Source organism: Vitis riparia, chromosome 6 (genome assembly GCF_004353265.1).
Source record: "Vitis riparia cultivar Riparia Gloire de Montpellier isolate 1030 chromosome 6, EGFV_Vit.rip_1.0, whole genome shotgun sequence".
Taxonomy (NCBI): Eukaryota; Viridiplantae; Streptophyta; class Magnoliopsida; order Vitales; family Vitaceae; genus Vitis; species Vitis riparia.
Window position 1 is genome coordinate 9,034,744 of NC_048436.1, and position 12,892 is coordinate 9,047,635.

At 33.6% G+C, this 12,892-nt stretch overlaps 1 protein-coding gene across 1 annotated transcript; it reads right to left on the reverse strand.

Annotated features, from left to right (window-relative positions):
- Nucleotides 1-764: 764 nt before the first annotated feature.
- Nucleotides 765-6,206, reverse strand: LOC117916496 (5-methyltetrahydropteroyltriglutamate--homocysteine methyltransferase 2). Its single transcript, XM_034832563.1, has 12 exons — nucleotides 6,055-6,206; nucleotides 4,978-5,331; nucleotides 4,780-4,867; nucleotides 3,854-3,981; nucleotides 3,366-3,757; nucleotides 3,115-3,278; nucleotides 2,924-3,004; nucleotides 2,654-2,820; nucleotides 2,455-2,560; nucleotides 2,089-2,339; nucleotides 1,798-1,999; nucleotides 765-1,479 (listed from the first exon to the last, which is right to left on the reverse strand). Exons 1-12 carry the CDS (start codon nucleotides 6,165-6,167, stop codon nucleotides 1,111-1,113), a joined length of 2,415 nt encoding a protein of 804 aa, XP_034688454.1. The 5' UTR covers nucleotides 6,168-6,206; the 3' UTR covers nucleotides 765-1,110.
- Between the last annotated feature and the right edge of the window lie 6,686 nt (nucleotides 6,207-12,892).

The window sequence follows — 12,892 nt, forward strand, 5'->3', positions numbered from 1 at the left end:
TAATATTTTTTTATAGCTATTTAAATTCTATTTTTATATTTTATTTTGACATTAAAAATAAAAATAAAAACATAATTTCATTCTTATATTACAAGAAGTGGCAAAAACTATTTTTGATGGGTTGTCAATTATTTTTTTGATGAGTCCCAATTTTTTAATATTTATAAGTGAGACACCAATATTTTTAAAAAATATTTGGTTAAAAGGGACAAAATAATCCCTAAATTATGAATCTAACTTTTTTCTTGGTTTTTTTTAAAGAAGTAACTCATCTTTTACGTAAATACCTTTTACCATTTCAAACATTTTCATATATGTTTTCAAACAAAGGGTTATTTTATAAGAAAAAAAAAAGTGCTAAATTTCAAAAATTAGGTTTTCATTGATCCTTTTAATCAAATAATCATATTTTTTATTTCATAAAAAAGAACCAGTGATGAATGTGACTGCTTTCATTTTAAAATTTATTTTAAAGAATTTTGGAATAAAAAATATATTTGATACTTTTATTTTTAAAACTTTTGTTATTAAATATTAGAAAGTAAAAATATTGTACCAAACATAGTTTTGAAATTTTCAATTGAAATATAATATCAAAACTATTGTAACAAACATAAGTTTGAAGATAGTTTTCAAATTTTTAATCAAAGTATAGTATGTACATGCAAAATTTATCCTAGTAATCGAGTAATAAATGAAAATTTCATCCCTTGTGGAAGATTTTTATGCTATAATTCATATATATATGAAGACAAACTATAACATGTATATGTTATATTTATTATAAGTAATGTTTAGACAGATGACCAACATTAACATCTTCTGTGTAGAAAATGAAGAAGGTAATGATCATCTCAAGGTTCAACTCATCAAAAAGAAACCACAAAGGTGATTAGTTAAGATGGTAACAATGACTCATTCTTCAATTCCCATGCCCCTTTACAATAACAAAGGGAGGATAACACAAACAAACAAATAGAACAGCTTGTTAAAATAAACATATATAATTTCTATCTACTAGTATTTATATGCTCCTTTAGCTGAAAAGCCAACGGATTATTTGAGCTTCCAAGGAAAATCACTTGATCACTTGATGGCAGCTTAAACAACTCACTTGGCATGGGCCAGCTGGGTGCGGAGGAGCTTGGCAGCAGCAACCATGTTGCTGAGAGCAGGCTTCACCTCTGTGTACTTGCGCGTCTTGAGGCCACAATCAGGGTTCACCCATAGGATGTTGGTCTCAAGGACTGCAAGCATCTTGTTGATTCGGTCTGCAATTTCTTCTGTGGATGGAATCCTGGGGGAGTGGATGTCATAGACGCCAGGACCAATACCAGCTCCATACTTCACTCCCTCGCGGAAGACCGAGAGGAGCTTCTCATCTGATCTGGAGTTCTCAATGGTGATCACGTCAGCATCCATGTCTATGATTGAGTGAATGATGTCATTGAAGTTGGAGTAGCACATGTGAGTATGGATCTGTTAGAAACAATAACAACAAGACGTTCAGAATTCTAGTCACTGTTTCATTTCCTTTTGCATACATTTCCTTATATGATACGATCACATACTCCTAACATTTGTGAATGGAAAGAAAAAAAAAGGACGACGTTTTTCCTTTTTGAGGTAGTTTCATAGAGAAGCCAAATTTTCCTTTATATTCTGACACAGCCACACAACTTGAGTTTTGATTACCTATTTAATTAATACTCAAATTATGAACTATTTAAAAGTTTGAATATTTCCAAAACAAATACAAGTGACCACTAATTTCCCAAAACAGAAAAGATGGAGAACCTGAGTAGTGTCTTGAACACTGCAGTTAGTGATCCTGAAGGAGTGAACAGCCCATTCCAAATAGAAAGCCTGCTCAGACTTTCTAAGCGGCAAACCCTCCCTTAGAGCAGCCTCATCAATCTGGATGACAGTAATACCTGCTCTTTCAAGATCCTCGACCTCGTCTTTGATGGCCAAAGCAATCTGATAGCAAGTCTCGAATCTAAGATCAGGTAAAAGCATTAGATTCAATCATTATAACAAAATCGTAGAAATCGACTGAGATAGATTTGGTTGGCTTGATTTTCTTACCTGGGCTGGTCATTTCTAACAAAAGACCAGTTCAGAATGGTAACAGGTCCAGTTAGCATTCCCTTCATTGGGTGCTTAGTCATGCTCTGAGCCATTGAGGACCAGAAAACAGTCATGGCCTTGGGTCGACTCACATCACCATAGATGATAGGTGGCTTGACACAACGGGACCCATAAGATTGGACCCACCCATTGACAGTGAAGGCAAAACCTGATAATTGCTCCCCAAAGTACTCAACCATGTCATTTCTCTGCATCATCAAGACATTGACAAATTACAATGAAATTATTTAAACCTTCTTTCCCATAACAAAATATAGCCATGAAGCATTGAATTAATTTTAGATAATTAGGAAGAGAAATCACCTCTGGCTCCCCATGTACCAAAACATCAATATCAAGCTCTTCCTGGAGAACGACAACTTTGTTGATTTCCTCCTTGATGGCCTTGACATAGTCATCTTCAGATATCCTGTAAAAGAGCATAAATATCATAGATGTGATAAAAGGTCAGACAGAAGCAGTGATTTGGGGGAAATACTATCTATAGAAGTAGAATGCTCACTTCTTAGCCTTGAACTCACGGCGAACTCTTCTAAGATCCATGGTCTGAGGGAAAGATCCAATAGTTGTAGTGGGAAGGACTGGAAGGGCCAGCTTCTTCTGCTGAGCATCTAACCTGGCACTGACATCTGTGGCTCGGCGGTGATCAGAACCCTTCAAAGAAGCAGCCTATACAAAAAAGGACATCAGTCTAAGGTAAATACAAGAGGATCATTGCAGTCCATTCCAAACCATATAGGAGAAAAATTGATTTCATTAAAAAATGACTTACAGCCTTTTGGACATTCTCATTTGTCACCCTTGGGGAGAATTTTCTTGAAGAATGAGCCGCAGCATTACTAAAAAAGAAGGCCTGAAGATGAAAAACTTAACAGTGAGAAACTAAAAATATCCGGAAGCTGCATCATCAGTTTTCCTTATTTTCAGTTTCAATTATTAACACAGCATGAGGGAAATAAGTACCTCATCTCTCTGACCAGACAATGCCTTAGCCAAGGCATTCACTTCATGCACTTTCTGTGCTGCAAATGCAAGCCATGATTTGATCTCTTTGTCCAGCTTAGTCTCATTTGCAAGATCAACAGCAGTGTGGAGAAGAGAGCAGGATGTAGACACAATGAGATTGCCTGTAGAAGAACATAATATACAGCATTGTTTAACTGCTTGCAAATAACTTCAAAAGCAATCACAAAAATGCACTCAACAGTGAACACCTTTTCCCACTTTGTCCTCAAGAGACTTCAAAGTATTAAGGGAAGCAGCAAGATCATTAGCCCAAATGTTCCTTCCATCTACCACTCCAGCAAAAAGTTGTTTTCCAGAAGGAAATCCACTGTGGATTAAATCAAGGGTCTTTGTTCCACGAACCAGGTCAAACCCAAATCCAGTAACACCCTTCAAAGAAGTTAGGGTTTTGTATGCCTCAGCAGGAACATCAGCAAAGTATGTCTCAATAAGAACGTTCAAACCAGATACAGTAGACTCTAGTTCTGAGTATGCATGAGTGAATGCTTGCAAGTGGTGGGAATCAAGATCCAACACAAGGGTAGGCTCATCAAACTGTATCCAGGTAGCACCAGCTTCCTTTAACTCAGTCACAACTTCCCTGCATGGTATTCATTATTAGTATAGTTTATCAAGAAACCCACCAGAAATGCATAAAAATAACTATCTTTATCATAGAAAAGGCCTAACTCCTCACTTGTAGATTGGAAGAATCTTGTCAATCAACGAGAGAAGAGAAAAGGATTTCTCCACACCCTTAGCTGGTTTTGACAACAACAAGTAGGACACAGGGCCAACTATGACTGGGACAGTTTCAATTCCAAGCTGCAATGTAGAAAAATTCATTAAATGAAGAATTAAACTAGAAACAGCATAAATGAGACCAGTAACATGCATAAATAAGGAATTGTTTTTCATTGTATTCTTGCTAAGATACCTATAACAAAAATAGGGCAACGCATTTACAGAACAGTGCCAAAACAGATCCATAGGAAAGTTTGGATTAAACATATATTTAGATCATCTAGCCTGCTCTGATTTAAAACCGAAAATCAAACTCCTCTAATATGTGTCAAGGGATCTGAAACATGATCTCCTTACACAATATTATATTAGTTGACATAGGTGATGTCATAATACTGACATCATCAAATTAAGATAAAATTGTGGTAGATCTTATCATGAGATAGAACCACAAAATTGTGGATTTGAACAACTTAAAAAGGTATGCCACCTCTACAACCTTCATTCACGTCCATGTATAAGATTTCTACAAAATCCCCATATGATAAGACACAGCTTAAATTTCATGAGGGGATGTTAAAGAGTTCCATTAGTAATTGACCATTGAACTGTCTTACAACAAGGAATCTGGCATAGAATTTGAAATGTGTTTATCGAGTTTTAAGATTTGTGTGAAAGCTTTTTCAACTTTTACTATAATTTGCAGTGATGCCTCCACTTTCTAAATGGATCCATCATGAGAGATCTGAGCCTCAAAATGCTAGAGGGGAAAAGGGCGACCAATTTCTAGAAACATCTAAAAATTGCCCCAATTATAATTCAAACATAGATCTACCAATATGCCAACAAAAAACAGCAAGACCAGACTAGAGAACTTACAGTTTTGGCCTCCTTGAATTCATTTACAGCCTTGTGAGATGCATAAGAGAACTTAACATTGGGTCCCAATTCAGGGACAATGAAATGACTGTATCAAAAATCACATTCATAAGTCATGGCTTAACTACACCAGTAAAAAGGATTACTAAATCATCTAAATCACTCGGGACATGAGAAGAGAGAGAGGTCATCACTCACTAGTTGGTGTCAAACCACTTGGTCATTTCCATGGCTGGTACAGAGGCATTGCCCCTAGCCATGGAAAAGTAGGCATCAAACCCAATTTCCCCACCATTCCAACCATATCTTTCAGGAACAGCACCAAGCATTGCCGTGGTGTCCAACACCTGATCATAGTATGAGAAAGTGTTGCTAGGAATGTACTTAATTCCAGCATCAGCCATTTGCTTCCAGATGGATGCCCTGAGCTCAGCTGCCACCTTCTGCAAATCCTCGGCACTACTTTTCCCATCCCAGAAAGATTCCAGGGCAAACTTGAGCTCTCTCTTGGGTCCCATACGAGGATAACCCACAATGTGAGATGCCATTGCTCTGCCTCACCATAACCCACCAAATATATCAATAAAACGTACACCATCCATTGCATTTCAATCATATTATTTGGACAAGCAATTCCACAAATCATTATATATATACCCACAATTTCTTTACCAGAAACCCAACAAATATATCAGTAAAACTCCATCCATCCCCTTCCAATACACCATTTCAACAACCAATTCCGCAAATCATCATAAAAGAACAATGTAAACAAAAACAAAAACCAACTCTTCCACCAAAACCCACCAGATATATAAGTAAAACACTACCTATCCCATCCCAATCATATGATCTGAAAACCAATTTCGGAAATCATGGAAAAAACAACACAAACGAATATTAATATGAGCAATTTCTCAAAAACAAATGGCAATTGAAAAGTACGAATATAACCATGCAAATTGATATAGAAAAAAAGGGCCTGAACAGAACGAATTCAACTTAGAAGGAATCCAAGTAATAGGAAACAAAATGGGCAAAAGGTGAAATGCAACGATTTCAGAAAATAACAACAGAAACCCATTCAGAAAAACAGTTTTTTAATCTTCAAAAGAAAGATTGAAGGAAAAAAAAGCAGAAACCCAAAAAGCTTACCACCTTTGGGAATGTAGTAGCAACTATAGAGGGAAAGATATTGAAGAAAGCGAGAAAATGACATAAGAGAATTGTACGATGTGTGAAGAAGGAATAGATGAGAAAAAAGAGGAAGAATACCTGAACCGGAGATTGAAGCGGAGAAAAGAGAGACGGTTTTTGGAGGAAGAGAGTGTGCGAGATAAGATGAGAGAAGACAACGGCACGACAGAAGAAATAGAGGCTTGGCCCATTTATACTAGTTCCTTCACCAACTCCACCCCCTTCCCTTTGGCTTTACTCCTGCCCTTTCTCTCTCTTTCCTCGGACTTCTCTTTCTTTTTTTCTTTGAATTTACTCCCAAGGTCGATTGTAGTAGGTCTCTCCCTTTCTCTATTCACAACCTTTTCATCCACCACATCATATGTTTTATTAAGTGAAGTTATCATCATATTTCATCATCTTATATGGTAGGTAAGCTTATTAACGACCAAATATAGAAAAAATATAAGGAATATGTTTCAAAAAATGTCACTAATTTTTATTTTTCAATTCAAAAACATTTAAAAATGTTTTATTCTATATAAAGAGATTAATTATCTTTCCTATTTTAATACTTTTAAAATTTTTTTAAAAAATAACTAGGTATTTTTTACACACATGGAAAAATTAAAATTTAATTTTATATTCTATTTTCTATTTTTAATTGTTTTTTGATTATTTTTATTTTATTTTATTTTATGTTTTTCTCAAATCTCATTTAGGTCATGTTTTTGAATGTGATTGCTCTACTCATTTGTTGTTGTAATCTTTAAGAATAATGTTCATCAATACATTTCTTTGTATTAGATTAATTGTTTAGAGGATATGGTCAAAGATGATGAAGTTGGTGTTACAAATTATCATATCTTTAACTTGGCTCTACAATTATGATCAACATAAATATGGAATATAGAAGAGTAAGAGTTCTTGCAATTACTTGAATGATTTAGTTTCTTAATGTTAGCAACTTAAATTAGCTAGTTTATGTTGATAAATTTGTTCCAAATATTACTAGATTCAACTTTACATGTACCTCCTAGGAGTTACACTTGTCTTGAAGACTTGATACAGAAGATTATTGAGTTTAGGGTAGTTAGGAAAATCCTTAAATTTCTTCCTCAAAGATTCAGATCTAAAATAATTATCAAAGAGAAAATTAATGACATTAAGAGTTGATGAATTAGTGGGATCTCTTCAAACCGATGAAATGTCCCTTCATAGTTTTAAGAAGCTTAAGGCTGTAATCCTAAAAGCTTCGAGTAATGAGTTTGATGAATATATTGAACAATATTTAATTTTTGCTAAGATTTTTTTATTTACTAAAAGGTTTAAGAAAACAATGCACCCTCGTAAAAGATCACTTACAAAAGGGTTCATTTAAGAACAAGAAAATAGAATGCTTTATTTGTAGGGAAGTAGAATACATGTTGCTGATTGTCTTAGTCCCAAACATATTAAAAAAGTTAAATAAGCGACTCGGGGTGATCTTGAGTTTGATGGTTGAGAGTCTATATGGACTCCAATGAGAGAAAGATGATAATAATCTTATTACTTTTATTGTATTTGTGGCTCACTCTGACTATGGTCCTCTTACTGAATTAAATCAAAATGAGGAAAGTGAATTTGATTTTGGTGAGATACATGTTGCCTATGATCAATTGTGTAAGGAAAGCTTAAAAATAAAAGTTGTAAGTGTTAAAATGAGTAGAAAGGCATTAAAAATTAAAGAAATCTATGATGCTTTAAAGGTTAAAACTATCGATCTACTTAATGAACTTGCCACCTTAAAGCTTGATAAAGAATTATTTATTTATTTAATAAGGTGAAGTTCCTTAACTCTAAATATAACTATGCAATTGATAAAAATAAAGCCTTAACACTTATAATTGAAAACACGAGAAAGGACATGATTTATACTAATGAAATATTTGACCTGATGTCAAAATCCTTAATGGAATAATTAATAAAGGGAAATTTACAAATGACGAGTAACATAAGATGCATCAGCAAGATTGAGACTTGTGGGGAAAGAAACTCTATAAAGGTTAAATGAAGCATTCTTTCCATCAATGCATCCCTTACCTCCACCCCTTTTTTCACTAACTATTAGCAATAAATTTATATACGAAGGAAGTGTTATAACAAACCTTTTAATAGGTTTCAATCTCTTATAAATAGACTAACGAATGGGTCGAGCTTTCTTAGAAACCAAGTCTTAAATACTAAAAAAGGTAAGGGGTCTCACACTAGATCTAGAAATAAAAAGAGTGAAGTAGTCATGCCTCCTAAAGTTAGGAATGATGATATGCTTGTACCTCAAAGTAAATGTTTCACAAAATTTTTATGCATTAAAAATAAAATCAAATTTTCATAGTTATTAATTACCTCTTAAAATGTTATTTCTTTTCGTCCATCCCATTCATATTACATATCAACTTAATATTCGGAATGACATAATTCAAAAAATATTATTAAAAACTAATACATAAAAATAATTTTTAAATATTAAATAATTTGGCATCTAGAGCTACCAAAATATATTTCAATTTAAAAATTTGATTAAAATAATGATTAGATAAAAGTTTAGATGACTGAAAATTTTGAAGATGGGTATAAAAAATAAAATAAAATTGACCTCCAAAAAACAGTTAAATTTATATCCTTTTAAGTCAGGTTGTTCAACACCTAAACATGTGTGACCAAGAAGATACTCCCACCAAACACTTGATCCAATTAACAAAAATTTGACTTGAAAATAAGCTGAGATAGAGTGCTAGGAAGCCATCTAGGTTACAAACTAAGCTATCTTTTAAATCAAAGAAGATGGAAAAATCTTCCTTTTATTTTCTGTAGGGAAGATTAGAAAATGAAATGGTTAATGTCAATGAGGTTGGTGGACAAGTGGCCTGGTAGGTCACTCACTTGGCTACCATGTGAATTTGAACTTCATTCAAAATAAAGTAATCATTTGATGGAGCATAGCATTATGGTATTCCATATTTGTGGTTGGGTGGGTAGGTGGGCTGTGGCAAATGGTTTACCAGATGTCATGTTGAAGCCCCTCTCTGTTGGATGATCACAAAAAGAAAAAGCAACTTAGTCAGGGAAAAGCAGCAAAACTTGATTGATGTTTGCATGGGGAGAGACACTTGTCGTGGAATGTGTCATCTAAATGCTTTTTATTTACTCTCGTCTTGAAGCCCAAGCCAAATCAAAATACTCAATATATACCTCTGCGTTATTGGGTTTGGATTAGAACCAAAATAATAATAATAATAAAATTTATTCTCATCAAAACTAAAATTCACTTTAAGAAGGATATGATTCATCTTTCAAAGCATGAAAATAAAAAAATATTTTATTTTTCATTTATTATTACTTCTACGTTACTTAATATATATAACTAAAAATGAAAATAGGAATAAAAAAATTTATTTTATGAAAATTAAAATCGTTATTGTCAAGAATTTGACTCTTTTTTTTTACATATATATTTTATATTGTGATTTATCTTTATTTTCGTTTCTATTCTTATCCATCGAACATACTCATTTTTATTTTATTTTTTCCTTTATTAAGGAGGCATATTAAAAAAATTAACTTTTTTTCAAAATTATTGTATGGGTAAAAGTCAAAATGGCTTGCTCAAATCCACCATTGAATGCAATTATACTATGAATGTTTCTTATTCTATAGAAAAATTTGTTTCAAATGTGAGGAGGGAACTCTTTATCAATCTTTGCCCTCTCCTTTATGGTCATTTTCCCTTACATAGTCTTTGTATAGGCATGGAAGTCCTTAGTCACGTGGCAAAGTCTAAAGAGCGGGGCTCTACTTCCATATGCCGCTTGCTATGAAGTCTCTATGAGATCCACCTTCCTATATCACAATAAACATTACTAGACTACTACCATCATGACATCGTAGAAAGAGTCGACCATGTTTGGGGATGACCACCTCATAATAAATGACACATAAGTGGATGACTTACACATTAAACTACATAATGGCCACAACCCCCATATTAAACACATAATGAATGAAACCTTAAAATTCATTCTATAATCATTACATAATAACCAGAGCCTTTAAGATAGGCAGAACCAAAATCATTTTAGATAATGCTTAATTGATGCCATCTTTCATTACTCTCCTATAATTAATCTAAGAAAAGGCAACTATAAAAGAAGCTCCAATCATAAAACAATGTTTAAAAACACAATTCCATTGTCCTTTTACTTCACTCCATAGCTAATTTGACTATTGGAAATGGGTAAACCTAATTGGCTCATCATCTTTCAACTTCTTATCTCTTTGATTCGTAAGACAAAGTTTCCAACTCAACTTGAAGCAGATGCAACATATTGGCACCATTTATGTGAAGCTAAACATAGAAGCTATTATCGTTGAGAAAAACCCATATCACTCCATTTCCCATGTCCAAATCAGGTTAGGAATATGCAAATTAAACTTCCTAGGACTTTTTAAATCATACACATAATTGAAAATTGCATTTTTAAACGTAAAAATGATTCATAAAATGCTAACGTAAAAAATACCTAAGATTCGAATGTTCCTAAATCTGTTCCCTGGGGGTGAAAATGAAGATTGATGTCGTAGGAAGTCTTTTAGACCCAAAGTCTTCCACATGATGACTCGAACCCTGACTTTGACAGGAGGGGGACGAGAGGGTGGATGCTATGACTCTCTTTCCCTTTGAAGATGGAATACAACTCTATGAAAAAACTATGGAAACCCTAACCCTTAAGAAAATATTTATAGGGTTCCTCATTGGGCTTAAGTGACTTGAGCCCAAGAAAGACTTGGTTCACTTAATCTAGCATACATTGAGTCCTAATTGATTAATTATCCTAACATGGCCTACTAATTAATCAATTAGTCAATCTAGAGACTTTATTCACTTACCCCTTATGCAACCTTATGTAATTACCAAAACACCCTTATAATGGGAAAAACCCAAATCTTTCAATTTTCCAAGCCCCGAATCAAGTTAGGAACATACTTGACTATTCTAAGTTTTTTCTAAATCCTATGCATAATAGAAAATTTTGTATTTTAAAACTTAATAAGGATTCATAAAGTGTTAACAAAAGGCATACCTTAGATTAAGATGTTCTCGAATCAATTCTACACAATGAAGATGAAGAATGAAGTTGCAGGAAGTCATGTAAACCCAAAGTGCTTCCCTTGATAACTCAAACCTTGATCTAGACACACTTTCGGTGGGGATGGAAGAAATGGTAGAAGTTATGACTCTCTCTCTCTCTCTGGAGATGGAAGATGAGATTCTTTAGAAAAAAAACTATGAAACCCTAACCCTTAAAAGGGTATTAGGGTTCCCTATTAGGCTTAAGTGACTTGAGCCCACTAAGGTTTGGGTTACTTTAATTTAACCTAAAACAAGTCCTAATTGATTAATTAATCCAATAGGGTCTTCTAATTAATCAATTAGCTCAAATCAAAGATCTTGTTCACTTACCATTGTGCAACCTTAATTATGTAATTACTAAAATGCTTTTATGTAGAAAAGTGAACCTAGAGTCAATCTGACCTTCATAACTCTTGCCAACAATGTATATAAGTTGAGAGTGGGGACCACTAAAACCTATAGTAGTACTAGCTCCCTCAAAATCTAATTCTGAAGTTGATTCAACATCCTACTATAGAGATTCAATCGAATTCCAATATTCTATGTAAATGATAATGAGACACAATGATCATAGGTTTGTGACCTGTTATCCATTGCGTTTAGTTTTCCCATGAACTGGTGTTCATAATCTAATAAGGTAAAAGTTATCAATGTTTCAAGACTATCTCTACTATCCTTAAATAAAAAATCCTCATATTATGTGTTCAATTGACATATCTTAGCTCTCCAAGAGCATAATGTCAAGTTTCACTTAGTAAACTGCTATGACCATAGTTTTCATGAACATACCCGCTTAGGATTACCTCACTTTATCTCAATCTCATGAAATATCATGGCGCCCTTATTGAGAATATCTATTGTTATCATCTTCCATCAATAGTGACTCAATTCATAAGGAATATTTGCATTTTTTCATTTCATTACATTGCAATGAAAAATGTTGTCAAATGTTATAGTAATCATTGGAGATCTCACAAACCATTAATCTTTTGCTCGATCACTCTTCCTTGAAGTTAGACACTCATAATGGAGATCTAAAAGGTGGAGGCTAAAGTTCTTTCTCTAGAATATAAGGGAGAATGACAACAGTTTGAAACCCTAACTCCTAAAGAGGGTATTTATAGGCTTCTCATTGAACTTAAATACCTTGAACCCATTTTAGGCTTAAGTCACTTAATTTATCCCAAAAAAGGTTTTAATTGATTAATTAGCCCAACATGACTTCAATTAATTAATTAGTCCAATTTAGAAATATCGTTCACAAACCCTTTGTGCAACCTTACATATTTACCAAAACTCTTTTATGCACATAAAAGACCTCTCAATAGTTCAAATTATTCCATAGATGTCTAAAAAAATATTTTAAATATTTAATACAGGGAAAGGCGTGTTAAAAATGGCTATAAATGAAAAATAGCAAAATGATGTCAACAACTCCAAAAGTTTGCTTGGATTTGAGTACCCAAACCTTTAAGCAAGTTGAGTTCGTAATATATAACAATTAAGAAGAGTTAAAGAAAAATTAACGAAGTGTTGACTTAGGAATGAACTAAGTTTTTTTTTATATAGATAAATGCACAAAAATATATTAAAAATGGGGCAAGAAAGGCGACCTAGAGTATACAGGGAGTATACAAGCATCACCTACAAAAACCGGAAACAAAAAAGACAAACCCTTACCAGTCCTCAACAAGAACCCAACCAGTCCACAAAATTAAACAAAGAAAGGGGTCCTTCAACTATGGAAGAATTAGCCCAAGATAAGAG

Coding starts and splice junctions, on each gene's coding strand:
- LOC117916496 (XM_034832563.1), bottom strand. CDS start 6,167: ATGGGCCAAGCCTCTATTTCTTCTGTCGTGCCGTTGTCTTCTCTCATC. Junction 3,005..3,114: donor TGTCTGGTCAGAGAGATGAG/GTACTTATTTCC, acceptor TTTCATCTTCAG/GCCTTCTTTTTTAGTAATGC. Junction 2,340..2,454: donor TGGTACATGGGGAGCCAGAG/GTGATTTCTCTT, acceptor TTGATGATGCAG/AGAAATGACATGGTTGAGTA.